We start from the raw sequence: 27,126 nt of genomic DNA on the forward strand, positions 1-27,126 counted from the left end.
ATTTTCCCCATCACTTCTTCCTTTTTGTTCATTTCAAAAGTTATATCCTTACTTTACTTAGGCCTATTTCTCCCTGGGAGCAGTCACTCGTTACACTGCTGATTTGTACTATCCCTAAAATTGGCAATTGCATTCTCTCTTACACTCAGAAATTAGGATAACTCAGTTGCCTCCTCGCCTGTCCTTCGGTGAGATTGATTGGAGGGAAACAAAATTGCATCGATGTCCAGTGCTGTTGTCATCCATTTGCTCGATACAATGTGGGAATGCTTTCATCCAGAGAAAGTAATTTTTTTCTGCCATCTTTCATCTAACCTCAACCTAACTGCAAGGACGACATATTATGAGGAAAATGAATTGGGGGATACGGTTGGGATACAGTTTTTGGATTCATTTCAGGTTCAATTTGATATTCAGAGAGAGTGATAACAAAGTGACTGAGTTATTTTTTATTGGTAGCAGCAATATTATCACTGAAAATGAAACAGTAATTCATTATACTACTTGTTATTAGATAGAATAATTATATTAGTGTATTAGGTTACTGACTAATGAATTACCACTTATCACTGAACTTGAAGGTAAGTTTGACGGCCCGAAAGATTGAAAAACAAAAAAAAGGTATGTTTCTCAATAAAGGGCATTTACTGTCATTCATTATCTTGCATTGTTTCTTCTTTGCATCCATCCATCCCAGATGCCCCGTGGACAGTGCTGCTGGCCAACATTGAACCAGAGTCCACTGGGGTGACAGTGGGTGGCCTCATCCCAGCTCGTTCCTACCAGTTCCGCCTGTGTGCCGTCAACGACGTAGGCAGAGGACAGTTCAGCAAAGAGACTGACCGGTGGGTACTGCAGATAGGTTTTTTTTTTTTTTTTTTTTTTTTTTTTTTGCGTCTTCTGAATTTCATAAAATTTTGCCAGTACTGGGTGTAACTTGATTTGAACCCTCATTCCATCGACGCTGTGGTGGTTTCAGGCCTTTCACAGTTCTGGAACAACCCGTTCTTTCCCCCTCATCTTTGCAGTTCAATAGAAAATCCCCTGGTTATTTCCTTTAAGTCCACTTTTTAGGCTTCTCTCCTGTGGGAAGGCGTGGGGAGATGAGGCGGCGTCGGGACAGGCCTTTTCAAGATAAAACTGTGAATGAGCTGAAACTGCACTTTGTGAAGACTTGATGGGTGCGCTGACCCAGCTTCATCTCTCTCTCTCTTGCCCGCTGTCTCCTATTAACTGTCTTTTCCATATTTCACAAGTAAAATACAGAGGCTTGAAAGAGTCGGAGCTTCACACAGACACAATCTCAAGTGAATTTTCTTGACTAGCAAGACGAAACTCTCTTAATCGCACTCACGCACACCCATACATACTAACCTGTGCACACACACTTGCCCATCATCATACATCCACACACTGGCCCATGCCTACACCTCACTGCCTCCACACATCTCAACCTTGTCTACGTCAATATCGTCCATTTGCTCTTTTATACTTATGGCAAGGAACTCGCAAGCTGACTTCAAGCCTTTGCCGCTTATCACACACCTTTTGCGCCACACACTCACTCCATCATTCAAGCAAAATCCTGTGTGAATGTGCCCAGACAAAAGCGCACCACAGGAGGATGACTGAACATCAGTAGGAGTGTACGGCTCTTCTGAGGCATCTCTCTCACACACCTCTTTGATCCTAAACACTCTGCTTTATTTCCTCCAGAACTGTGCTCAGGCACACTGAGAAGAAATCAAGATGTCATCTTAAATTGACTTAAGGGAAAAGTCCGCCTGGATCTCTCTCTCTCTCACTCTCTCTCTCTCTCTCTCTCTCTCTCTCTCTCTCTCTCTCTCTCCCTCTCTCTCTCTCTCTCCCTCTCTCCCTCTCTGTCTCTCTCTCCCTCTCTCTCTCTCTCTCTCTCTCTCTCTCTCTCTCTCTCTCTCTCTCTATCATGCTGCCCCATTTTCACCAAGGCCTCTTTGATCCTTGTCATGCCACAGCAAGATGTCCCTCAGAGGATGTTATTACTGAGAATATATTTTGGACAAAGATACAGCCACATTTATCCCAACTTTGCTTTATGCTGTTCTAAAAAAAAAAAAATACAAAGCAAGCTTTCTTATGATGTGATGCCTATGATGAAATGCCTTAGAAATATGCAGAAACTCCTGATAATTAATGCATGTCTTCAATCTTTTTGTCTCCTCCTCTGCCTCCCTACTCTTTCTGGCTTTGCTCGTCCAGACTATCTCTCCCAGAAGAGCCTCCTAGCGCCCCTCCTCAGACTGTCATCGCCAGTGGCCGAACTAACCAGTCCATTATGATCCAGTGGCAGCCGCCCCCAGAGGGCCATCAGAACGGTCCACTCCAGGGCTACATCATCAGGTAAGACGGTGCCAACTTGCCTAATTTCTTCCCGGGGACAGGTGCCTGCCTGGGCCAACGCCATTCAGATGTGATAATAACTAATATGTCAGCCCCCTTTTTTTCCCTGCCACTTTTCACCTCATTCTCGCTCACTGCTGCAATAGAATAATTGGTCCCAATTAAATATCTTCCTCTCCATTCATCTGTTCACCACTCTAGCTGTAACCATTTTATAACCGTTCTGCATGGCTTCTCTTTCATTACCACACCTCCCTTTATTGAAAGTCTGAAGGTCTAATATATTCATATTTTCATTTCTCCCCCTACCACCAGGTACTGTCTGTCGGGTCTTCCTGTGGATTGTCAGATAAAGAACATTACTAATCCAGACCAGACCAACTTGCTCCTAGAGGATCTCATCATCTGGACCAACTATGAGATTGAGGTGGCAGCCTATAATGGGGCAGGCAGGGGCACCTACAGCCACAAGGTCACTGAGTGGACACTGCAAGGAGGTGAGGCCTTTTCTGTATTGTACACAGTATATCATTCCATGCCTCTGTCATGGCCTTATATCATGCCTATCTCCTTGGTGGCTTGTCTTCAAGTCAGTGCTTTTTAAGAAGTAGATGGTTTACTAACCCTTTTTTGTGTTAAACAAGAGTGTTACCAATTCTGAGCTGAGAACCCAAGTGCAGGACACAAAGACAACTGAGGCAAGGAATGAAACAAGGTTTTCAAAGGAATGGCTGGGGTCTGGGAGATGGCTGGCGATGGAGATGGCCAGGCTTGATGGAAGCAGCAGGGGCTTGAGGGGAGCAGGGCAGATAAGAGGGGGATTTGACTTGGGGTAGGCAGGCTGAGGAACACAGGAGGCTTGAGGACAATGCAGGGATCTGTAGACAGGCACTGAAGGCAACTGAAGGCACAAGGAGAGCAAGAATTAGTTATGTTGGCTACAGACGGGACTGTAAGCCGGCAGAGTGGCTAGAACCATGACAGGACTGAAAGAGTCAACTGAGTCTACGATCTGTTGGCGTGGTGAAGTCTGGACTGGGTATATAAAGCAGGTTGATGTTGACACATGGCTGCTGGTGAAGTTTGGTCCTGACTCCAGCACACCTTTCTCCACTCACACAATCAGACTCACACAGGAGTTTCAGGCTGTGTGGGTGTAGAGGATGAAGTAGAAGGCCTGATAGTAGACAGATAGATAGTAGATAGTTGGTTCTTGGCATGGGTAGTGACATTGAGCAGGGCAGAACAGACACATTTCTAAGTCCTATGGCAGTGGTGCATGTGGGCTTGGACAGAGGAAACAAATTCATCCTCCTGGTTTGGGAACAGAGGCAGCTGATATCCAAGAGAGCAAGGGAAGGATGACATACCTTATATACACTGGGCCAAGTGTCATGGACATATTCCACCCAAGGCAGCACAGAGCTCCAGGTGGACGGTGTATCTAAGGTGATGCAGACAAGTACAGCTTCCTTCTCCTGATTTGCCTGTTCAGGGTGGCCATTAGTTTTGGGGTGGTATCCCAAGGAGAGGTGAGCTGTGGCTCCCAGTGCCGACCAGAATGCCTTCCAGACTTGCAAGCTGAACTGGGGAATCCTGTTAGAGACAATGCTTGATGGCAGGCCATGCAGGCAGAAGACGTGCTTAAACAGGAGGTTGTGGTGCCCTTAACTGAGCTCCCCTCCCTAACCCTAACCCTTTGGGTATAGCAAGGAAATGTGCAGCTTTGGAAAAACGATGATTGTTAATATGACTGTGCTACCCTCAGACGGGGAGAGACTAATGACAAAGTCGAAGCCGATGTGGGACCAAGGATAGCTGGCTGACTAGTAGAGGCCTGAGCAGGTTGAAACTTGGTTTAGTTTAAGATTTGTTTGAGGTGTATCACTGCCGAGGACCGTTACCTGGATCGGGCTGATCTTGTTGGGCTTTTCTGACCAGTGATTCAGTCTCCCAGGTGATGACAGCTGCGATGCAAGTGGACAGGAGGAGGGGCTATGGGTTGGACCTGGTCTCATGGAGCTCTCATGAGCTCATGGAAAGCCACTTCAGCTTCAGGAGTCCACTGGAAGAAAGTGGAAGTGGAGGTGAGGGCCACAACAGGGGCAGCTAGGTGGCTGTATGAGCCAAACCTGAATGAACCAGCAGCAGAAGTTTGCAGAACTCAGATGCTGTACATGGCAGGATCTATCTACTGTATACCTGCTCCTCTGCAGTGCTATGTCCAAGGAAGGACATGGAGGGGATGCACAGCTCTGGGAGTCTGGGGAAGCTGGGCGGATGAGAGGTGGGTTGATTTGGGGAAGGCAGGCTAAGGAGCAGAGGCAGAGTCTTGAGGACAAGGGGAAAGACAGACAAAGGGCTGGGGCAACTGGAGAAAAAGAATTAGCTGCAGGCCATCTGTATGGGAGCAGATGCTGAAGTGGAGGTCATGATAGAAGGGGCATACTTACACCCAATTCATGCTTCATATATGGAAATTACTAAAAATTAAACAAGCTTGTTGAAGAATAGTTAAGATATACTGCCATATACTGATAATATTACCTCATTTACAAAATATGATAAACATTGTGCTAAACAGATCGGTTGTTGCTACATAAATCAAGGAAAAACACAAACATTTCAAGAAGATACTGAAGCAAATTATTTTAATGTTAAGTTTGGAAATTGCTATTTGTCAAACACTTAGCATACGTTTTCAGGGAGACATTTAATCACAGGGAGACTCTGTAGGTAGACCGTTGGTAACAGCTGTGAATGAAATGGAAACATTTTGGATACTGTGCTTATGCGTCAGGAACATGGGACTGTAGGAGAGAAGAAGAATGTGTTGTTATCCAAAACAGAGGCTCAAATAGTTTTCGAGGTTTACACACATTTCAAACCTAGCCTGGAGGGGCAATATAGCCAGGATATTTTTGATGTCCATCATTTTTCATCGATGAAACAGGTTGGTAAATATGTCTGAGGATAGGCTTACATGGAAAAACTGTTTTGTATCATTTGTGGGTGGAAGAGCTTTTAGACTTTTTACAGAAGTGCGCCTGAATTATGTTCATTAAATAGACTACATTCCAGTGTTAATCAAATCAAGGATAAGCTGTTTCTTAGATATAATAAAAAATAGGTGGTTGATGTTTTGCATAAGACTGAGCTGACAGCATAGATTCTTATTAACTAGGGTTCAAAGGTCAGTTTCAATTAAAATATGGATATGAGCTGTTTTATTAATATTGTACAACAGTGGTTCTCAATCGTTTTTGGCTTGTGACCCTTTTAAATAAACCAATGCCTACTTGTGACCCCCTGTCACAGGCTGCATAGGCAGAGTGGTGAACAGTCCACCTGAAGAATGACCACCTGCTCAGGTTGTTTCATTGGCAAAATTATCAGAGGAGGTGTCAAATTTTAAAACTACTCAGTGTTTCACAAGAAAAAGAAAAAAAGAGCAGCATATAAAAATGATCAAGATAATTTTGGATATTAAAAATGTTTTTTTTTTTCTTTTTCTTTCACTTATGTCTTAATCATCCAGCGACCCCCAGAAATTATCTCATGACCCCATGGGGGTCCCAACCTCCAGTCTGAGAAACTCTGTTTTAAAGAAACCGTGTTTGTGTCTGCCATGTCAGTTTGGAGACACAGAAATCGAAATGTGTTTGACTCATTTTGCTGCCCTTTATATAAAAATTCAAGACACAGTTTATTATATAAACTTAGTGACCTTAATTTGTTTTCTTCAGAAGATAGCTCAAGAGCTGATGCTTTCAAAAGCAGTATTTAGTAGTGCTCAGTGTGTGTAGAAAGCATGAGAGATTCTTTTTTGTTGTTGTCGTTCATAAAAGACAGCTAAATAAAGAGAAATTAATGTTTTTCATTTATTGAAATGCATGAAACATAATATCTCCAGTTAAGTTTAGTTTACAAATCGCATATACAATGGTTTAAATTTATTTAGAGCCCCAAATCACTGTTTGCCATGTCAATGGGCTTTAATGGCCCTCAAGTTTATAGCAAACATCGATGGGACACAGAAAAAAAAAATGGAGGGCATTAGTAGGCTACATAAATGTCAGGTCTCCCTTGAAAATTAGATTTTGAATCACCATGGGACTTCACCTGGTTAAATTAAAGTTACATTTTAAAAAAGTCTAAATTTGCATATTATGTAACTAGACAGTGTGCGTTCTCTATTTGATCTTTCATCGTAGGTTATATAATTAATATTGTGTTTTATAAGCCCATGTGGGCTCGGCGCCCAGTGTGTACGACCCATAAATAAACACTAATCAATCAGCTATATTGTTCCAAAGAACGTGGACAACACATAGCTATATATTCTCATAAATGCCAGCCATCCCATCAGACTACAGTAGCTCAATCAAAGAAAGCCTTATGGATATAAAAATTTGCCTTAATATTTCTTCCAGTGTAATGACAGTAAGCGTGAGATTGCTTTATTTGGCCTTCCAAATTTCATTAATGAGCTGCAGTCTCACCTTGGTAGTCTCTTAGCTAATGTTAAGCCTGCTGCTCTAAACCTGGGAGTGATATTTGATCCAAGTCTCTGTTTTGATGCTCAAATTAAAAGGGATGTTTCGTCTAGCTAAAACCCATGTCTTAAATAAGATCTTTTTTCATCCTTTGCTAACCTTGGAAAGGTGATCCACACTTTTACATGATCAGTTCGGCTACTGCAATTATCCTACTTGTGTCTTAGAAGTCTCATCTGCAGTTAGTGCAGAATGCAACAGCGAGGCTTTCATCTACATCTAAGATATGGAACTATTTTAGCTTCTTTGCACTGGTTGCTACAGAGTTTTATAATTAAATTTAAGATATTACTGATCACCTTAAAAAGCTCATGTTGGACTCGCACCTCGTCTCTGACCTTTTAATCCCTGACAAGGCAAACTGCAGTGTTAGATCCTCAGGCAGGGTGCGGTTAGTTATTTCAAAATCCAGGCTCAAAACAAAGATCAGGCTTTCTCAGTATGAGCACCAGCAGCTGCCTCAGGACATCAGCCTGGTTACTTCAGTGTCTTCTTTTAAATCATCCCCAAAAGCACCCGCACTTTATGAATTTCTTTTTACTTAGATTTTATGTTTTGACTGATGATCACTATCATCTTCTTGTTCGGTGTTACTTCATTTTCTGTTTATTGATTAACTGCTGTTTTTAGCTTTGGTTGTTGTCTAATGTTTTTTTTTCTTCTCTGCTATTCTGTGAAGCAGTTTGTAACTTTGTTTTCGAAAAGTGCTTCAGAAAATCAAGTTATTATGATCACTAAGTTTATATTCTGCGCACAACATTCAACTCAATAGAACACTGAGTGCCTGGAGAGCTGGTTGGCCTCTCTAAATGGCTCTGCACATAAATTACCACCATGTCATCATGAGTCTCAAACTCATGCCATACCTTTTGGCTGAAAAATTTGCGCACATCTGTTTCAGGCTTTCAGGAAAAAAAAAAAAAAAAAAAAAAAAAAAAAAACAGTCAAAAAATGAAATCAAGGACTGCTTCAACAATCTTATATTTCTGCAATGCAACATGTTGGACTTAAACATCCAATGTTACCATCATTATTTCAATATTAAAGTCAACAGACCTAATTGTTGACTGTTTAATGGCATGGCTGCATCTGAATTCAGTCCACAAATTTTACACATATTCATTTTGTCTATCAAATGTAAAAAAATAATGATATATGCCCATCACCAGTTACTGGAGCAGTGATGTCTTAAAATTGCTTATCTACCCTGATCAACAGAATGATGATATGAAATAATATAAAATATAAAAAACAAATCTTTGCATTCATGAAGCAATAACCAGCAAATATTTATCAAAAGTATAATAATGTATATAAAAAAGACAGTTCATAGATTGCAAGTCACTCAGAATGCATGCAGTTCGGCTTTCAACAAATGCAAGAAAGAAAAGAAAAGAAAGAAAGAGCATGTTACACCTGTTTTCGCTACACAGCACAGGCTTCCAGATATTATTTTAAATTCTTTAAGTTGTATACAGCTCTGAATGGCTTAAGACGCTCATATATCTTAGAATCCCTGTCATGTTAAATCCCACTCCCTGAATTGAAATCCTTTGCACTTCGACTTACTAGATATTCCCAAGGGCACATATAATAAAATCTGGAGTGCTGTTTCACCTATTATGCTCCTGAAATGTGTAACACCCTTCCCAGAGATATCAGAATGCTCGACTCCCTGGGCATTTTAAATGGCAGTTGAAAACATGTACTTTTAATGTAGTCTTCCAATTAAAAGCACTCGGCATATTTTTTCTGTATTTTATTGCTTGGTGGCCATTAGAGTAGCATACTGGTACTGTCTGTCCAGGAGTTTACAAATATTTTAGTTGTTGGGAGGCTGGTACATTTTCAGGTTTGTATAATGTTTAATATGGGCTATATATTGGACTCGTAAATGCTTGATATGATGCTTGACATGATGCTACCAAAGCTTGATGGCATCATGCTTGGCATTGTTTAGTAGCACAACATTTTATATGCTTTCTCCAACCAGGTTCTGCATTACAACCCCAACTCTCCATTAATAATCCTCTCAGTCTCTCCATACCCAGTCGCATATACACACACACACACACACACACACACACACACACACGCACACACGCATACACAATGGCGCACACATGCACGTACATTCCTTTCTCGCTCTGTCTTGACTGATACTGTAATTGTATTGAACATGTAAGCTCTGGCAGTGCTGCTCCTAGTTATTTTTGTTTCTCTTGACAATCATTGCTTATAATATTGTTTCTCTGCTGTGTTCACAATGCTTGATCGCTTTCTTTCTCATTGCCCTTTGTAAAGCAGCACCAGGATAGATGCACTGCATTCTATGTGTGAAAGGAGAAATATGCCTGAAAATGTGATTTCATTTGTTATTATTGTCTCAAGTGCATTTCATTTTCAGTTACGTGAGAAGTGTGTATGTGTGAATGTGTTACTGTATAGTGAAATGGCTTCTATTTGTGCTGGTTTTATTAAGTGATAATGAAAGAGTTGAGAAGTGTGACACACTAACTTTGTGTTCTATGTGACACACTACCTTTTTAATGCTCATGAAGTAGCAGCATACTGTGTATCATGGTACAGTTTGTTAAAGGAATGTGTTTCTTCGGCAGAAATTATAATTTTTTTGCATTCTGTCTGGAGTGTATGCGCTGAAAATCAGTCCATCAATCAGTCAGTCAATAAATCAATCAGTGAGTCACTCATTTGGCCATTCAGTCATTCAGTCAGTGAATCAATCAATCATTCAGTCAGTCAGTCACCAGCCAGGTCCAAATCAGAGATGAGGTTGTTAGTCTGCACCAGTTTATGAGTGCTTTTGGCTCGGTTCCACAAGAGACATTTGCACTTCAACAAACATACACCACTTTGTAAAGAAAGCCATATGGTTTTGCAGATTGTCTGTTTAATAAACAACACTGAATCCAGGCAGATATGGCAAACAAGACCTTTTTATTTCCATTTCACAGACCTTGCAAAAAATAAATAATAATTTCATCATCCAAGTCATTGTCAGTGAATAATGACAGAGAACAAGGCATTTGGGTTATTTGGTACTGTTCTCTGTTCACAATTAATTGTCTGTTTCCACAAGTCTGTAAGGATTGCATAGGAATATGTTGACCAATAACAGCCAATCAGCTTTATTAAGTGTGTGGCTCACTGACTGTTTTCCTGTATTACATCAGGATGGCATGCTCACTTCAAACAAACTGCTCCAGGGTTCACCTGGAAGCAGCCTGAGGCAAACACTCTCACACCCAGTTTGATTGGCATGTTCTTACCTCCCCAAATGAGCCAAAGTGAAAATGCTTCAGTCTGATTCTCACGCTCTAAACGAGGCTGGTCTGAAAGTGCCTGCTATACATTTTCCAATTTTACTCCTCTCCAACTCCTATCTAACTCTTTCTCTGTCTCCCTCACTCTAATTTTCTCCCTCGGTTGGATCAGTGCCCACTGTGCCACCAGGAAATGTACAAGCTGAGGCTGTCAACTCCACCACAGTGCGTTTTACTTGGAGTGCCCCAAGCCCTCAGTTTATCAATGGGATCAACCAAGGATACAAGGTGAGCAGCCCCTTACTGTCTGCTAGTGCGCTCTAGTGGTCAGAGACAGAAGAGCATGCTATTGTCAATCTCGTTCCAAGCATCAGATTCACTTTTGCTTGCACAAATAGGATAATTCTCTCTACAGAGGTCATAAATTGAATTGATGTAATATTTTTAATTTCCCTTAATAAAGAGTAACACATCACTTCTTTACCTTGAACTTACTTTTATATAGTGGCTCAATGGTCATAGAAATCATGTACAGCCATCAAGACTCTGACTTCAGCATTCGGTATTTGTTGCTTGGAATTGAATCGTATTCTGTTGCAGTCACTGAAAGTGTAGCAGTGGCTCTGAATAAGAGCCTCAGTTACAAGTGGACAAAAGGTCAATGCTATTTATATATGAAATGCCGCATTTACCATCGCATTTTTTTCAGCTGTTGGCATGGCCCCCCAACCACGAGGAAGAGGTGGCCATGGTAACCGTGCGTCCTAACTTCCAGGACAGTGTTCATGTGGGCTACGTCACCGGGCTGAAAAAGTTCACCGAGTATTATACTTCAGTACTGTGTTTCACCACTCCAGGAGAGGGGCCACGCAGCCCACCTCAGCGGATACGTACCCATGAGGATAGTAAGTGTCACTGCTGAGAATGAATGAAGCAATCCACATAATTGTTCTTTCTGCATTTCACACTATTTCACTATTTATTTACTGCTTGCTTTGTTACGATCAGCTCCCGGTGCTGTGGGACACCTTAGTTTCACTCAGATCTTGGACACCTCACTGAAAGTCAGCTGGAAAGAGCCACAAGAGAAGAATGGTATCCTCACAGGTAACCATTAAAGATAGATGTGTAAGATTACACCTTCATTCAACTTCTTCCCATTTATAAGACACTGCATAAAATGCAATCAGTGTTGTACCATCTTGATAACACCCTCCTCCCTCTCTTCCAGGCTATCGCATCTCCTGGGAGGAGTTCAACAGGACCAACACTCGGGTGACCCATTATTTGCCCAACGTGACCCAGGAGTACAGGGTGACGGGGCTCACTGCCCTCACCACTTACACCATCCAGGTGGCAGGCATGACCTCCAAGGGCCAAGGCCAGCTCTCCTCTTCCACTATCTCCTCTGGTGTCCCACCAGGTCAGTGCTTATACATAAAGACCTCCTATTCTCTAACTTAGAAGGGTAACCTATTGGACCCCCTGAACCTCCGTTACTCACTTATTATCTCAGTTTCTGTACTTGTTTTCATTTAAGAGACCTTGTACCTGCCATGAGGGCTACAGCTTGGCAGTAGATCTTGCTAGGGTCGTTTCACTGGCCGTGACTCAGCACATTCTTTACTAAACATTTCTCAAAGCAGCGAGACAGTGATACTCTACATGTGTTTTCCTCCATTCTCTTACAGAGATGCCAGGTCCTCCGACCAACATAGCCATCTCCAACATTGGCCCTCGCTCAGTCACTCTGCAGTTTAAACCTGGTTATGATGGCAAGACTTCCATCTCCCTTTGGCAGGTGGAGGCTCAGGTAAAAGACTTCATATTTATTTCCCCTTTAGCGGAAACTGTCTGATTTTGGCTAAACTGTATGACAGCTTAATGATGGTACAAATGCACAATTTTTGTAATACCAGCTAATTTGTTGAGCAGTTGACATGACCCCTTTCTCTGTGTGTATTTCAGATTGGTATAATAGGAGACAATGAGGAGTGGCTGATGGTCCATCAGCTGGCTAATGAGCCTGATGCTAGATCATTAGAGGTTGTGGACTTGAACCCCTATACCTTCTACAGGTTTGCTGGAATAGACTTATTTCTGCATACATGTTCCCCCACATAATTTTTCTATGTTCTGTAAACATATAAACAATTAGCAGTGCTCATCTATTACATCTGCTCTTTACATCCATCATTGTGGCAAGCCAAAATCTTGCACACCCCACGCATATGCTGTACATATTATGACATGTATCTGTAAAATGCCAACATCTGCTAAAGTAAAGATCCTGTATCTTTATTTAAACACGTATTGTATCATCTATAATATGGTATACTGTTATTTGTTCTCTCTCACTCTCTATTCATAACTATATCCAGTCCTATTCTTTGCTGCTGCAGTGACCCAGTTTCCCCATGTGAATCATTGTTGTTTCATCTCATCTAATGTAATCTTATCAAGAATAGAATCTAAACATTTTCCCATATCACTAGTGTATCATAATTAACCATCTACATTGAGATGATTCATCTACCATCATCTGGTTTCCTCCCTCTTAGGTTCCGTATGCGTCAGGTGAACATCGTGGGCACCAGTCTGCCCAGTCAGCCCTCCAGAAAGATCCAGACCCTGCAGGCCCCACCCGACATCTCCCCCGCCAATGTCACCTTGCGCACAGCCAGTGAGACCAGTCTGTGGCTTCGATGGGTGGTACGTGGTCCTGGCTCAGTGCACGTTGGGCTTGCTTCAGTTTGTAAAAAGATGTTGGAGTTAGATGTGGATATATTGAGATATACACTGCTGAGCTGTCTGTGCTCTAAAGATTATAAACATTGTCTGCATATGGATTCTGTGAAAACCTTGGCTTCTTTGTCCTTCTACTAGTATGGTGGAAAATTGTGTTGGTGACATTTCTTAGATTTGTCATGTCTTTGTTCTGAGGCATTGCCTGTAAATACCATGCACCTTAAATTCAATTTTGGTTAGGATAAAAGCGCACAAATATTGAATTGGAAAAATGCCCTTGGGACATTTATAGGATAAAAAAAATAATGTGATAAGCTTAATAAAATCTGATATGATTTAGGCTATTCCATATTTGCCCAGTGAAATATTTTTAGATTAAAAATAATTTTTATATCAAAAGATGAGATGTTTGAAAAGCCACATGAAATCTGTCCTTGATCAAGTGCTTTTGTGCGTCAGTGTCTTGCCACTGTATTCTTCAGTGCATCTGCCCGTTGCCATTAAGAACAGAGAGAGAAGGCACTGAGGGACATTCTTAAGATATTCATACAGCATCTTCCAAAACCTTATCTTGTGATGCAGGACCTGCAGGATTAAAAGCATGCTTGTCACCTGGAGCAATAGAAAGGATGTCAGCTGTGCAGCCTCACTGTGAAAATCAGTGGCTCACCTAACCCAAGGCCCTAACCATGTGTTTGTGCATGGTTAGGGCATCACTTAACCTCAGCATATTTAAATTATGTCATGGCACCCTCTTGGCTGGCACTATAAGCATCTGCATACTATATATTATATATAGTTTGCTTTCATGCTCATTTATGTTGATATGTCACTATTAGATATTTATATAACAGATATATCTAGTCTTCAATGCTGATTGGCTGAGTCATTTTTCATAGAGGTTGCAAACCCTGAATGCACACCTACGTAACAACATAACAGTCAGTACTCAAAGCCATACTTCTGTGCTGCTTGGGAAACATGCTGTTTAGTCGCTGTTTAGTATTATATTTCTCTGGTGGAAGATGAACATTTAATTATGATTTAGCTGTTATTGATTAAACATGAAGTATTCATCAAATATTCTTCATCTGAATACAACAGTGTATAACCACTATTTTATAAAGCAACAAGCCACTTGACAGATTGCTAAATGCTAAGAGGGTTTAGTCTCTGTTTTGGCATTATTGTTTCACTCATTGCTTCTTACTGTGCCTGACAACACTTCTTACAGTGCAGAAGCTGTTCTGAAATTGCTGTAGATCATGGTTTCTAATTGCTTATTGCTTAATTATGTACTCAATTATGATGCCACTTATAATGATCTTGCTCAAACGGAGAGAAAAAAAAATGTGTTCAATCCTCTCAGCCTCTTCCAGAATGGGAATATAATGGGAACCCAGAACTGGTGGGCTACAGGGTGCAATACTCCAGAAGCGGGTCAAATGGAGGGGTTCTTTCTCATGTCATCATGGACCGACTGGAGAGGGAGTTCACCATTGAGGACTTGGAGGAGTGGACTGAGTATGAAGTCAGAGTTCAGGCCATAAATGGCATTGGCTCTGGGCCCTGGAGTCAACCAGTCCATGGCAGGACAAGGGAGTCTGGTGAGAAAGGCGCTTAATATATATGCATGCACATGCTAATAACACACACAAAGTCACAGCTGGTAGTATTCTAACCTCTGTCCTTTGCCTTCTGCTGCAGTGCCTTCCAGCGGTCCCACCAATGTGTCTGCCTTTGCCACCACCTCCAGCAGCATCCTGGTCCGCTGGGGAGAGGTCCCAGAGACCGACCGCAACGGACTCATTCTGGGGTACAAGGTCAGCAGCTTGCTGCATATTTGACAAGGACCTTCAAGGATCCTTCAAGCATCACTGAGAATTGTAATAACATAACAGGACCTTTTTCCCTTAAATATCCAAACCCAAGCCACTATTATTTTATTACATCAACTATAAAATACTGAAATGTCTTGTGCATCACCTCCTATACATTTCTCTATAATTCAGCAGAACATGTTTGGTATCTCTGGAAACCTTCGGAGCTCCTCTCAAATTTGAAATTAAGCTCTGTGGGTTTAAACAAAGTCCAGCTACTCAGAAATGATGAACCATCTGATGGGACTGGCAGGATGGAAGGAGTTAGATATGGAGCAGACCATATCTACAGTTACATACCATATGGCTAGAGTAAACATGGAGTAAATACATTCATGGATTAAGATCCATTGCAGCCACACTGGCATAGCTGGTGATAGTACTGAACATCTGGCTGATATTTACGACTTCAGTCCTCCAACTGTACAGAATCTCAGAATATTCTACTGTTTGTGTCTTTTAGGTAGTGTACAAGGAGAAGGACGCAGACACAGCTCCCAAGTTCTGGACAGTAGAGGGCAACACCAGCCACAGTGTCCAGCTGAGTGGCCTGGGCAAATACGTCCTATATGAAATCCAGGTCCTGGCCTTCACACGTATAGGAGACGGCAGGAGCAGCTCCCCATCCATCCTGGAGCGAACCCTGGATGATGGTAAACTGGAAAGACATGCAAACCTTCTGTGCTGTAAAGACATACATCTTAGTGAATCTGGTCATTTGCTTTAAAATCACCTTGTTTGAAGAATTTCTGATCAAGATTTTTGAACATGATATTAGTGGATTGATCTGCCTTATTGTGCCTAGTATGAAGGTATCGTCACATGTTTCTAGAAAATTACTGAAACAACTAAAAACAGGTGGATTTACCTCACCCCAATTGTATGTTTTTTCAGCAGTCTCAATACTGATTGTGATGCACTGTATGTTGATCTAGTCCTTATCAGACACCACTCTTACTGATTTCACATTTTTGTTATTTTATGTGTGTGTTTATAGTGCCAGGACCCCCAGTTGGCATCCTGTTCCCAGAAGTCAGGACCACCTCAGTCAGGCTGATCTGGCAACCTCCTGCCCAGCCTAATGGCATTATCCTGGGTGAGATTACAATGGAGACGCCACCATTTATCACCTTGCACATCTTGAGCCACATGATCTCACTTCACTTTCAGTCTAGCCACAATTTTAGGCTTTCCAAGATTACGAGGCATATGCCATTCATGATTTTTGTCTGCATAGTGTTGTTTAACTTTGTAGTGCAGCTGGCAACAGCTTGTTGTGTTTGCCTGTCCTTCCATACACATGTAGCGACATCCATATTGACATAAGCTTGTCTTCTCAGCCTATCAGATCACATACCGACGGAACTCTTCCAATAGCAATGCTGCCACCGTTGATGTGCTGAGCCCCAGTGCGCGACAATACACAGCGACTGGACTGAAACCAGAAATGGTTTATGTATTCCGCCTCACTGCCCAGACTCGAAAGGGTTGGGGAGAGGCTGCAGAGGCACTGGTGGTCACAACAGAAAAGAGAGGTAAGTGGAAAATATCACATCTGTAATATATTTGTTAAATTATTCATCACATAGTATTATGCCTGAAAGTGACCATGTGTGCCCTTCAGCACGACCTCAGCCCACTAGCCGTCCCATAGTGCCTCAGGAGGAGGTTCAAGCTCGCAGAGTGTTGTTGTCATGGGAACCAGGCAGCGATGGCCTATCCCCAGTCCGCTATTACACAGTCCAATACAGAGAACTACCAGATAACAATTGGACTGTCCACTCTGCATCAGTCAACCATGAGGCCAACTCATACATAGTGGACAGGTAAACAAAAAATACATTCCATTATAGCTGTCATTCATGTTTCTGTAAATAAGTTAGTAGAGCAGGCAGTCCACCCCTCTCACTGCACTGTTTTCATTTATTCTGACAGGTAGAAAATAGAGAGGGAGTAATAGAGACATGAGTACATGTTATCCATGTTTCAATGAGAGAAAAGTCACATTGCACAGTAAGTTTTTTTCTGCTTATAGGCTAAAGCCCTTCACTTCTTACCAGTTCCGAGTTAAAGCCACCAATGACATCGGGGACAGTGAGTACAGTGAGGAGAGTGAGGCCATCACAACACTACAGGATGGTAAGAACATGAAATGGTGTAGACAAACATGATCCCAGCATGTCACCATTTAGAACATACCTGTCAAGTATCCCGTTTTGGCCGGGATTTTCCCGTATTTTACCCTCCTTTCCCGGCCCCCTCCCGTATAAGTATTTTCCCGTAAATTTCCCGTATTTAAAGTGCATTTATTAAAAATAATAACAATACCCCGGGGCGAGCCGCCCATTTCCAGTCTGCCCTCTGCCACCCGCTACAGTAAACTACTGTATGCACTGTAGATGGCAGTTTTCGCGAGGTTAGTGTGACATTGTCAGAGAAGAGTGATTTGACCTCCGAAACTGTCGAGGTAAATAAACATCCCATGTCTGATTAAAAGGACCAAAAACGTTTTTTAGTTAAATGGAAGACATGATGAATGTATTTGAACTACTGATTTATAATGATGTCGGGCCATGCCTGTGTATTTCAACGTGATGATGTGCATACCGGGGGCAACAGAGTCATAGAACAGAGTCATATTCTGCTGCGATGTCATGGATTCCTGCTACAAACAGAACGACACTTGTAATCCATTATATTTATCAAGCAGTGATGAAGTGCGACTGCAAAAAACGGCTTTTATAATTGTATGTACATGACCTCATACTCAAATCTTGACTTTGCATTTCCATAGGACATAGTTTAAATCAATACTGTATGTGTGTGTTTACTCTCAAGCAGTTCACCAACACGCTGTTTGAATTATGTATGACTACCTTCAGCAATGTTGGTTTGTTAATATCACAATCCCTTGCTTTCTATTGTTTCTCGTTCCCAGCCCCAGACAAAGCCCCCACAATTCTGTCTGTCACACCACACACCACCACATCTGTACTGGTTCGTTGGCAGGTAAGCTGCTGTAGTGTTATATTACTTGGTGCTGCATTTCCTGAATATGAGTTTGATTGATTTGTGGCTCATGGACCTGAAGGACTAACTAATAATTGTCAGGAAGTAGGAGAGATTATAAAATCTTTGGCATTAAGAAGATTCTGTTCTCATCTCAGCCTCCTTCTGAGGACCAGATCAATGGAGTACTACTAGGGTTCAGGGTCAGGTACCGGGAGTTACACTACGACCGGCTGCGTAGTTTCACCGTCCGTACAGTCAACAGTCCATCAGCCAACTGGGCCGAACTCACTGGTGAGTGGATCCTCTCACCTCTTACTTATCCACTACTTCTTATGTTATCCAATACAATCTTGTATCCTATTACTTAGAAACATAAAAGTGTTTATATTTCTAGTCACACACACACACACACACACACACACACACACACACACATATGTATATATATGTGTGTGTGTATGTGCATGTGTATCCCTCCTGTCGTGTTCGCGGTCAAATCTGACCGGTGTACAAATTTTCTCTCCAAAAAATGCAGTTAATTTCATCTGTTTGTCATGAGGTTCCATGACTTTGTTCACACATGGCATCTTAACACATAAAATAAATTTGGAGAATTTTTATTAATTTTTGAATGTTTTATTTAACTTGTATACACCCATCGTGTTCCCGGTCACAAATGACCGGTCATTAGAAATGAATGGGTAAGACTACAATTAGTGTATAAAATAGAGTTAAACACATTCCCACACTCCTTTCCCACAACATGCAGGTGTCTTTGAGCAGACACAGATGTGTGTGAACACACACACACACACACACACACACACCTTATACCCCTTTCTGGCTTCCATGGCAACCCCCACAGGAAAGTATCTCTCTGACTTCTTTCCCACACCCCAACATGTAGGTGTCTTTGAGCAGGCACACACACACACACACACACACACACACACACACACACACCTTATAACCCTTTCTGGCTTCCATGGCAACCCCCACGGGAAAGTATCTCTCAGACTTCTTTCCCACACCCCAACATGTAGGTGTCTTTGAGCAGGCACACACATACACACACACACACACAGACACACACACACACACACACACACACACACACACACACACACACACCTTATACCCCTTTCTGGCTTCCATGGCAACCCCCTCGGGAAAGTATTTCTCAGACTTCTTTCCCACACCCCAACATGTAGGTGTCTTTGAGCAGGCACACACACACACACACACACACACACACACACACACACACAAACACACACACACACACACACACACATATGGACACAGACACACACAGACACACACAACTTTGCCCCTTTTTGGCTTCCATAGCAACCCTCACGGGAACCTACCATGGGAACTGCCAACACCTGTCACCTGTCACCTGTCACCTGACACCTGTCAGGTGTCAGGTGTCAGGAAGAAGACCCAGCTGAAGTTGTGGTCACCTTTCGGTCCAAAAATGGTCATTTTTCCTGGACCTCATCCCCACCTGAGAGGAACGGTCAGCTTCCATGTGAAAATGTCATGAGGATGACTAGCTAAATCATAGTGGTCAATGCTGACGGGAACACAAAAGATGCTATTTTTTTGCCACTATTTAGAAAATTGAAATGTTTTCAAAACAGTGTCCTTGGAAAACATTGAAATGAAGTACTCTGTGATAAATACTACAATATGTTTCATTAGAGTATTTGTTAAAGTCAAAATAATATCTATATAATGTTTTTTTCCCTAAAAAACGAATGGTATGATCTCAGGTAAATTAGGCCTACAGCACATACATAGCAAATAGAAGTTCAAAACTTGTCATTTTCACAAGAGCAGAAGTTGATAAAAAGATCTAACACAACATTAGGTGATAATATGTATCATAGTGGATTTATAATCAAATACAATGTTCCCGGTCACATGTGACCGGGAACCTCATGAGTGTTAGCCCAAAATGAACAGAATAGGAGGGGTATATATATATGTGTGTATATATATATATATGTGTGTGTATACACACCTCTTTTTTTCATTTCTGAGCTTGCTTTGATGCTACCAGTGTCATGCCTAAGGCTTGCAGTGTGTTTTATGCAAATTACACTGCTGAGAGAATATTAATTCTTCTTCTGTCATTTATTTCCTCTTTCTGTACTTCCAACTCCTTCCCTGATCCTATAAAACACTGTCATTTGTCCAACCTTGCCCTGTGCTGAATCCAAACCCCAGCTCCTTACAGCGTCAGGAATTTGAGTGAATCCTCACTCACACAATACGAATTGGATAGTAAGTGCTCTGCTTCTCCTTATGTGTCTCTCTTTTACTGCACTCCATCTGTTTGTTTTCTCATCTGTTTCATTTGGTTTCCACAAAACATGCCATTTGTATAAAAAAATGACTGCATGCAAAAACCATGTCATCAGCCCACTCAACTGCATCTGCTAAGGCCCTTGTGTTGATTTCTTATGATGTGTGTTTGGTGTTGGTCTTTCTAAGCTGGCCTATCATTATTTCAGTGTTTTCTCTTTTTTAAATCACTGACAAACCTGTGTCCCTACAACAGGCTCATCTTTTTATCAGCCTGCCTTATAAGCCCATCCGTCTGTGTTTTTGTTCAAATTGTGATGCTGTCTTGCCTATGACATTGCTGTGACTGTGTCTCCCTGTGCGGACTTCTTTTTTGTTGTTTTATACCCAGCTGTCTGGGCTGACTTCTTTTTGTTGTTTTATCCTAACTGTTCTATTATAATATGACTATGGGTTCTCTCCCTGCAGACTTAAGCAAACACAAGCGCTATGAGATCCGTCTCAGTGTGTACAATGCCGTAGGGGAGGGTCCTAGCAGTGCTCCACAGGAAGTTTTCGTTGGAGAGGCGGGTATGTTTCTTGTCTCACCGCTTGTGCTCAGATACCTTTCAGATGGCTTTTTTGACATTTTGCTTTGAACAGGCACCATATGGGTTTTTCAATAAGTTATTTGAAATATGTGAAAAGTGGCAGCATTATTATGTATAGTCTGCTCTGCCATTCTTCAGTCCCCACAGCCCCACCCCAAAACGTGGTCATCCAGTCCTCAACAGCAACACAGCTTGATGTCACATGGGACCCACCTCCTCCAGATGCACAGAATGGGGACATCCAGGGTTACAAGGTGCCAGTCACTGTCCATTTTGTTTTACCACAAAGCAGCCTGACCATATCATTATTCATTGTCCATTTTTACGTCGTTATGATTCAGCACCATGGCTTCCTTTTTTCTGTTTTCTTAGATTTATTTCTGGGAGTTCCAGCTGCAGAATGAGACAGAGCGTTTGCGCACTCTCTTCCTGCCGGAGCTTGGGGTGAAGCTAAAAAACCTGACAGGCTACACGACATACATGATCAGTGTGGCAGCTTTCAATGCTGCAGGGGACGGTCCTCGTTCCCTGCCCACCAGAGGGCGCACTCAACAAGCAGGTGAGGTATGACACTGTACATGTGGATAGGTATATATTACAGTAATGATTTGATGGGCCACTAGTTGTTTGTTTACAGTGAGGAGCCCTATATTACATATGACCTCAGTGACACCATGTAGCATCTCTGTCTTTGTCTTACTTTCTTGCACCCTCTCGATGCCTCTCTGCCTCTCTTTTGTCTGTCTTGTCTCCCTTTTTCTCTCTCTCACCCAAACATAGACTCCTTCTCATTATTGTATTCTTATACACTCCACCTTGTTCGCTGTTCTCAAGTGCTTGTGAAGCATAATATCCCAGGGTTAGTCATCTCTTCAGTCACAAAAGATCCCTTCTAAAGCATAAATGATGAGTTCTTTCATCTTGAGTCTCTGTGTTACAGCATAAAGAGGGATACAAAGTGCAACTGAAGTACTTTAGCTATTAGAGCAATACTGCCCACCCCCACTTCCATTCTCCAGGAAATAGGGCATATTCATACAGAGCATGTTCAGAGTCAAACTGTGGGATATGTTATAAGGGATCGCTGAGTCCTCTTGGCCCCTCCTACAGGGTAAGCCATGGGGGCGGAAGCCCAATGACAGCGGAGGAGGAATGACTGCAGAGTGAGGGCGACACATGTAGATTAGTTTTTGGCCACGGCTGCACAAAGACGTCTGTGTTCACCAACTAGCAACAGTCCCTCCTCTGCGGTTTCAGCACAAAAATGGTTTACAGTATAAATTTCTCTTGTCTTTTCCGCCCCCTTGAAGGCTGTGACATTGGCGAGGGGTACAAAGTGCTGAAAACTTAAAAACACAGGCAAGAATTTTGGCTCTCCGCACCACAGGGTACTGGGAAGTGAGCCAACACAAGCTTTTGTGAATTTTATGCAGAATTGTGGCTAAGTCCTGACACTAAGCTGGGTCTGGGTTGGGTCAGCAGGCAGAATTCTCACAGCTCTTGCTCAAGGTCACAGTGATTTTGTGCAGCTTTGTGTCTACACTGAGCTTAATTTCAGTGGCTTATTTGTTTAAATGAGCATATAGGTCTTTTTTATTCTTGTATTGATCTGATCTCTATTGCATTATCCCACAGTGGAACATTGCATTTCATATTGACAAGATTTACATACAAATAGTAAACTTTCTTTGTTTTTAGTCAGTTTATGAGAACAGTTCAACCTCCACACATGTATAGGGAAAACATCCTCATTACTCTGTATTCATATCCATATCTGTATTCTTGCTTTTTCTAGCTTTTTATCGAACGAACACATCCGTTGCCTCTGCTTATACAATATGAGCGATGCAAAATAATAATTTTCCTTCCATGGTATTGCTATAACTTTGCCACAAGTCATCCACTGCAAAGTCTAGAGAAGTGACAAACAAAAAACAGTGGCTATAACACATTAACATATTGAAAATATGCTTAATTAGTTTTGCAGTTTTGAAAACCCCAGCTGCTTATGTAAAATACATTTCCAAACAGCTTTTCAAAAATGCCAACAATATTGCTGCACGTCATATGCAGTAACTATAGTATGAATTCTTACTTAAGGGTAGAGTTATGGCTTAATGAGAGAATTCTCACACTTTAACTTTGATTTTGCAAACAGCACATATCTAAATGTGGTCAGTGATGGCAGATCCACAACCAGGACAAACCACATGCGATGTATCCTATTGTCTCGAAACTGTGAAAAAAACAACCATCATCTATGCTCTCTTTTCTCCCTCCTTCTCCCAAAGCCCCCAGTGCTCCCAGCTTCATCCACTTCAGCGAGTTGACCACCACGTCGGTCAACGTGTCCTGGGGAGAGCCCAAGCATGCGAATGGCATCATTGAGGGCTACCGTCTGGTTTACGAGCCCTGCACTCCAGTGGATGGTGAGAAACTCTGCCTGCAGCCTAACAGCTCCTTCATACCTTGACATTCCTCAGCTGGCTTTCAGTCAGTGATTTACAACCTCTAGCCTAGTTGCCATGCTCTTTTTAACTTGCTCTGCTTAAGCTTGTGCGCTAATCTGTTACAGATGAGTATAAGGCCCTGTAGCAACATATAAGGCATGGCTGATAAAGTATGCTGGCTTGCTCTGGTGGGGCTTTGCAGAACTTCCTTTCTTACTGAGTGAAACATGGCTGATAGCTGGCTAAGTGTGGTTGCCTGGACCAGATTGTCCTATAATTGGGAGCAGAGGTGGAATGCTGAGTAGAGGCTGCTGTGGTCCCTCAGCTTCCCCCTTAATGGACCCAGAGCAAACCAAGTAGAGCGCTGAGGAGAGACAGCAAAGACAGAGAATATTGGTTTGTTTGTTACAGGAAGGCTCCAATCACTCTGCATATCTCTCCGTCTGGAGAGCCGCTGAAATAATAGAGCTTGTCTGTTTATACATTATGGGATGCATTGAATTACAGCATGAAATCAGCGGAGACGTTGGAAGATGTGAATATTATCTGTGCCATATGTGGAGTTTGTGTTTGTCTCCCAGTCTGTGTTTCCATCTGTCTTTTCTTCTGAATCTATTTCTGTATATTTGTTTATCTACCTTTGTGTGCATTTTCATATGCACAAATCTGGCTACAAATGCTATAGTGCGAGACGGTGCCTCAATGCTTGCGTGCCAACCTGTCGCTTGCAAAAAGCAGCATCTAGAGTCTTAGTGTTTCCTGTACAGACTCCTCTCCTCGCACTCCAGGTGTCAGTAAGATAGTGACAGTTGATGTGAAGGGCAGCGCACCCCTGTGGATGAAGATTAAAGACCTGGCAGATGGCGTCACCTATAACTTCCGAATTCGGGCCAAAACCCTCACTTATGGTCCCGAAGTGGAGGCCAACATCACCACCGGGCCTGGAGAAGGTGGGGCTGTCTAACATTGTGTTAATATCACTGCTATCTGGTGTTCAAACTATAACGCTTAGACAGAGTGCCACCATCACTCTTAGGATGCCAGTTTTTTGAACATCCCTCTTGTTTCGCTTTTTCCAAGGAGCCCCTGGCCCTCCTGGGGAACCCTTCATCTCTCGTTACGGCACCGCCCTCACCCTGCACTGGACCAGTGGTGACCCAGGCCGTGCACCCATCACACGATACGTCATTGAAGCCAGGCCCTCTGGTATGCACAGCACACCAGCGGTTCTGGTGTTCAAGTCTCTTAACCAGTGCACTCTATATGATATCTAGAAATATATTTGTGATTGTTAATACATGTTCTCACTTTTTCTTTAGATGAGGGACTGTGGGATATCCTCATCAAAGACATTCCTAAGGAAGTGACATCATACACACTCAACCTGGACATGCTAAGAGAAGGGGTTACCTATGACTTCCGCGTCATTGGCGTCAATGACTATGGCTACGGGTCCCCCAGTGCCCCCTCCCCTTCCATATCAGGTTGATTATACATTCAGATGAAAAGTTAATGCAATGATATATTAAATTGCAACAATGAAATGGCACTTTGAGAGCCTTTTGGTTCCTTAATTTGATAGATTTGCTGTTGAAACAGGTTGTTGATGCAGGACATAACACAGAGAGGCATCTTTCAGAAGTGTGAACCAATGGGTGTTTAGTTAGGGAGAGAAAAAGCACGAGTTGTGGCCAAATTGGCGCTCTGTGGACAAACCACTGAACTGAAATGAAAACAACCCCCTCTCGAGACAAAGGCAGTTTTATTTAATGGGTAGGGTGTGGCTGTTTAAAAAGAGTTTATTGGTTGAAAGTTTTATTCAGACCCACTGGTTCAGCATGATGGCACCAATGACGATAGAAGATGGGGATGGATTGTTACTGTTATTAAAAAATGTAATTAAAAAAAATATATATTTGGCAGTTTTTTGGCATTTATTGTTAAATAGGTGAATATTCTGGCATGGAAAAAGTAATTCATCATTTCAATGTGACTTTAAATATAGCCAACATATTTTGTTGTGGCTACTTCTTGTTATTAAATTGTTTTGTATCTGTAATGTCTGTAATGTGCTCAGCCCAGAAAGTGTCTCCATTCTATGAGGAGTGGTGGTTCCTGGTGGTGATTGCTCTGGTTGGCCTCATCTTCATCCTCCTCCTTGTTTTCATCCTCATCATCCGTGGTCAGAGCAAAAAGTACACCAAGAAGGCCGACTCAGGTAAGAAACATTATTGGCTGCTCCACTCTCTGCTGATGTCTCAGTTCTTCACCCTGCTTCAGCAGCATAAGCTATTGACTGGAACTCTTCTTCCTCTTGGACAGCTTTGCAGAGAATTGTGTTTTAATGACTGCACATCTGAAATCTATTTTGTAAAATGGGAGTCTTAAGACTCGGGCAGTCATACAAAATACCCAGCTTTCTTCACTTTGTTTGGGTGACAGGTAAAGGATGAGAGTAAAGCTATAAGGTGAAACAACTGGAACAGACAGATTAGTAAACATTATTGTTCATGTTTAATTACAATGTGAATCAATACTGGGATAAATGGCTTGGCGGTGATGTAGTGCTGAAGTCATTACTCAGACTTGGAGTCATTATGTAACTACATCTTTAGTGGCCCTCACCCCATTAAACCACACCACCAGCATGCTGGAATGCTGAATTATCCCAGGTGACATCACTACTGCTTATCAGGGAATATTTGTCTTCAAATCAATGTGTTAAAGCAAGGTATGGAACGCCAATCAGTGTTATCTGTTAATACTTTACATGCTGGTCATGTAGGAGGAGACAAAACAAAGGTCATCTAGGGCCAAGTGACTAGAAGTGGTCTAGTCATGCAGCAGTAAGGTGTAGCTGACAGGAGATAGTTTATTAAACTGCCTTGTAAAGATGGACCGAGTGGTGAGAAGGGGAAAAAGGAAATAGGGGAGAAGGTGAGGGGTTAGGTCAAGTCTGACGGTAACCTTGCACCAGTAGCTTTTTCAGCTTCGTCAGCATTTAACATGGTGCCAGGGTCCCAGGGTCAGTGAACAGGGCTTGGCTGGACCAGTCTAGACAAGGCCTCTGTTTGTTTGGGGACACAAAGAGGGCTTCTTAGGCCCTCTCAACCCACCCGCCCCCAGTGCCCCCCAACTCTCCCAGCCATGAGGCTGATCTGAGCCACTGGCAGCTGTTTGTTTTACCTGGGGCCAGTGCTGGACAGTGGGTCCAGGAGCCCTGGGGCCCTGGGGCCAACATGGGTGAAATCACACCAACGAGCCAGGGAGGAGAGGGGTCACTAGAATCTGTGGCCGGCCCTGCCTATACCCAAGCTTTTACACACTCATTTTACACACAGAAAGAGAGACACACATTCAGTGTCTCTTTCTGTGTTTGTGTGTTTGTGTGTGTGTGTGTGTGTGTGTGTGTGTGTGTGTGTGTGTGTGTGTGTGTGTGTGTGTGTGTGTGTGTTCGTGCAGTATCCATTCTCAAAGGAGGAAAATGATCCACCCTTTTTGTTTGAAGGTTTTTAATTAATTAGTGCACACAAAGAGCACATGTTCACTAAAATGTCAGTGTATAACTTTGTTTTATCTTTTGTAAATTTTTAGTGTTTGTTCACTCACATCTGTTACACAGTTGCATGAGAAAGTTGAAAATTTATTCTTGAGGTTAATGTGTACTGCTAAACTAAAGATTCATCCAAATCACAAATTACTGACTTCTTTAAACAGCCCACACTTTGTCATCCTCCCACTCTGTCCAGGCAACCACTCCAACTGCACAGCACTGCCTCTGAGCCATGGAGAGATGGTGCGTCTGGATGAGGGACGCTTCCCGGCCCTGGAGCTCAACAACAGACGCCTGTCTGTCAAAAACTCCTTTTGCCGCAAAAATGGCATCTATACCCGGTCAGTTACCATCACCAGAA

The 27,126-nt window shown here is 42.4% G+C and overlaps 1 protein-coding gene across 1 annotated transcript in view; it reads left to right on the forward strand.

Moving 5' to 3' along the window:
* sdk2a (sidekick cell adhesion molecule 2a) overlaps positions 1–27,126 on the forward strand; it is a 48,471-nt gene that overhangs the window by 14,539 nt on the left and 6,806 nt on the right. The window contains exons 14-42 of the mRNA XM_030059042.1: positions 698–845; positions 2,239–2,379; positions 2,695–2,876; positions 10,392–10,507; positions 10,929–11,124; positions 11,228–11,326; positions 11,451–11,642; positions 11,911–12,032; positions 12,188–12,297; positions 12,781–12,931; positions 14,337–14,574; positions 14,675–14,790; positions 15,311–15,500; positions 15,845–15,943; positions 16,188–16,382; positions 16,472–16,673; positions 16,883–16,986; positions 17,786–17,856; positions 18,015–18,150; positions 20,095–20,151; positions 20,641–20,742; positions 20,901–21,016; positions 21,135–21,321; positions 23,054–23,191; positions 24,001–24,162; positions 24,293–24,418; positions 24,532–24,696; positions 25,290–25,430; positions 26,962–27,106. Coding sequence (XP_029914902.1) covers positions 698–845; positions 2,239–2,379; positions 2,695–2,876; positions 10,392–10,507; positions 10,929–11,124; positions 11,228–11,326; positions 11,451–11,642; positions 11,911–12,032; positions 12,188–12,297; positions 12,781–12,931; positions 14,337–14,574; positions 14,675–14,790; positions 15,311–15,500; positions 15,845–15,943; positions 16,188–16,382; positions 16,472–16,673; positions 16,883–16,986; positions 17,786–17,856; positions 18,015–18,150; positions 20,095–20,151; positions 20,641–20,742; positions 20,901–21,016; positions 21,135–21,321; positions 23,054–23,191; positions 24,001–24,162; positions 24,293–24,418; positions 24,532–24,696; positions 25,290–25,430; positions 26,962–27,106 — 4,147 coding nt within the window. The remainder of the gene's footprint in view (positions 1–697; positions 846–2,238; positions 2,380–2,694; positions 2,877–10,391; positions 10,508–10,928; positions 11,125–11,227; positions 11,327–11,450; positions 11,643–11,910; positions 12,033–12,187; positions 12,298–12,780; positions 12,932–14,336; positions 14,575–14,674; positions 14,791–15,310; positions 15,501–15,844; positions 15,944–16,187; positions 16,383–16,471; positions 16,674–16,882; positions 16,987–17,785; positions 17,857–18,014; positions 18,151–20,094; positions 20,152–20,640; positions 20,743–20,900; positions 21,017–21,134; positions 21,322–23,053; positions 23,192–24,000; positions 24,163–24,292; positions 24,419–24,531; positions 24,697–25,289; positions 25,431–26,961; positions 27,107–27,126) is intronic.

The sequence above is a fragment of the Myripristis murdjan genome, chromosome 8 (genome assembly GCF_902150065.1).
Source record: "Myripristis murdjan chromosome 8, fMyrMur1.1, whole genome shotgun sequence".
In the NCBI taxonomy this organism is placed as follows: Eukaryota; Metazoa; Chordata; class Actinopteri; order Holocentriformes; family Holocentridae; genus Myripristis; species Myripristis murdjan.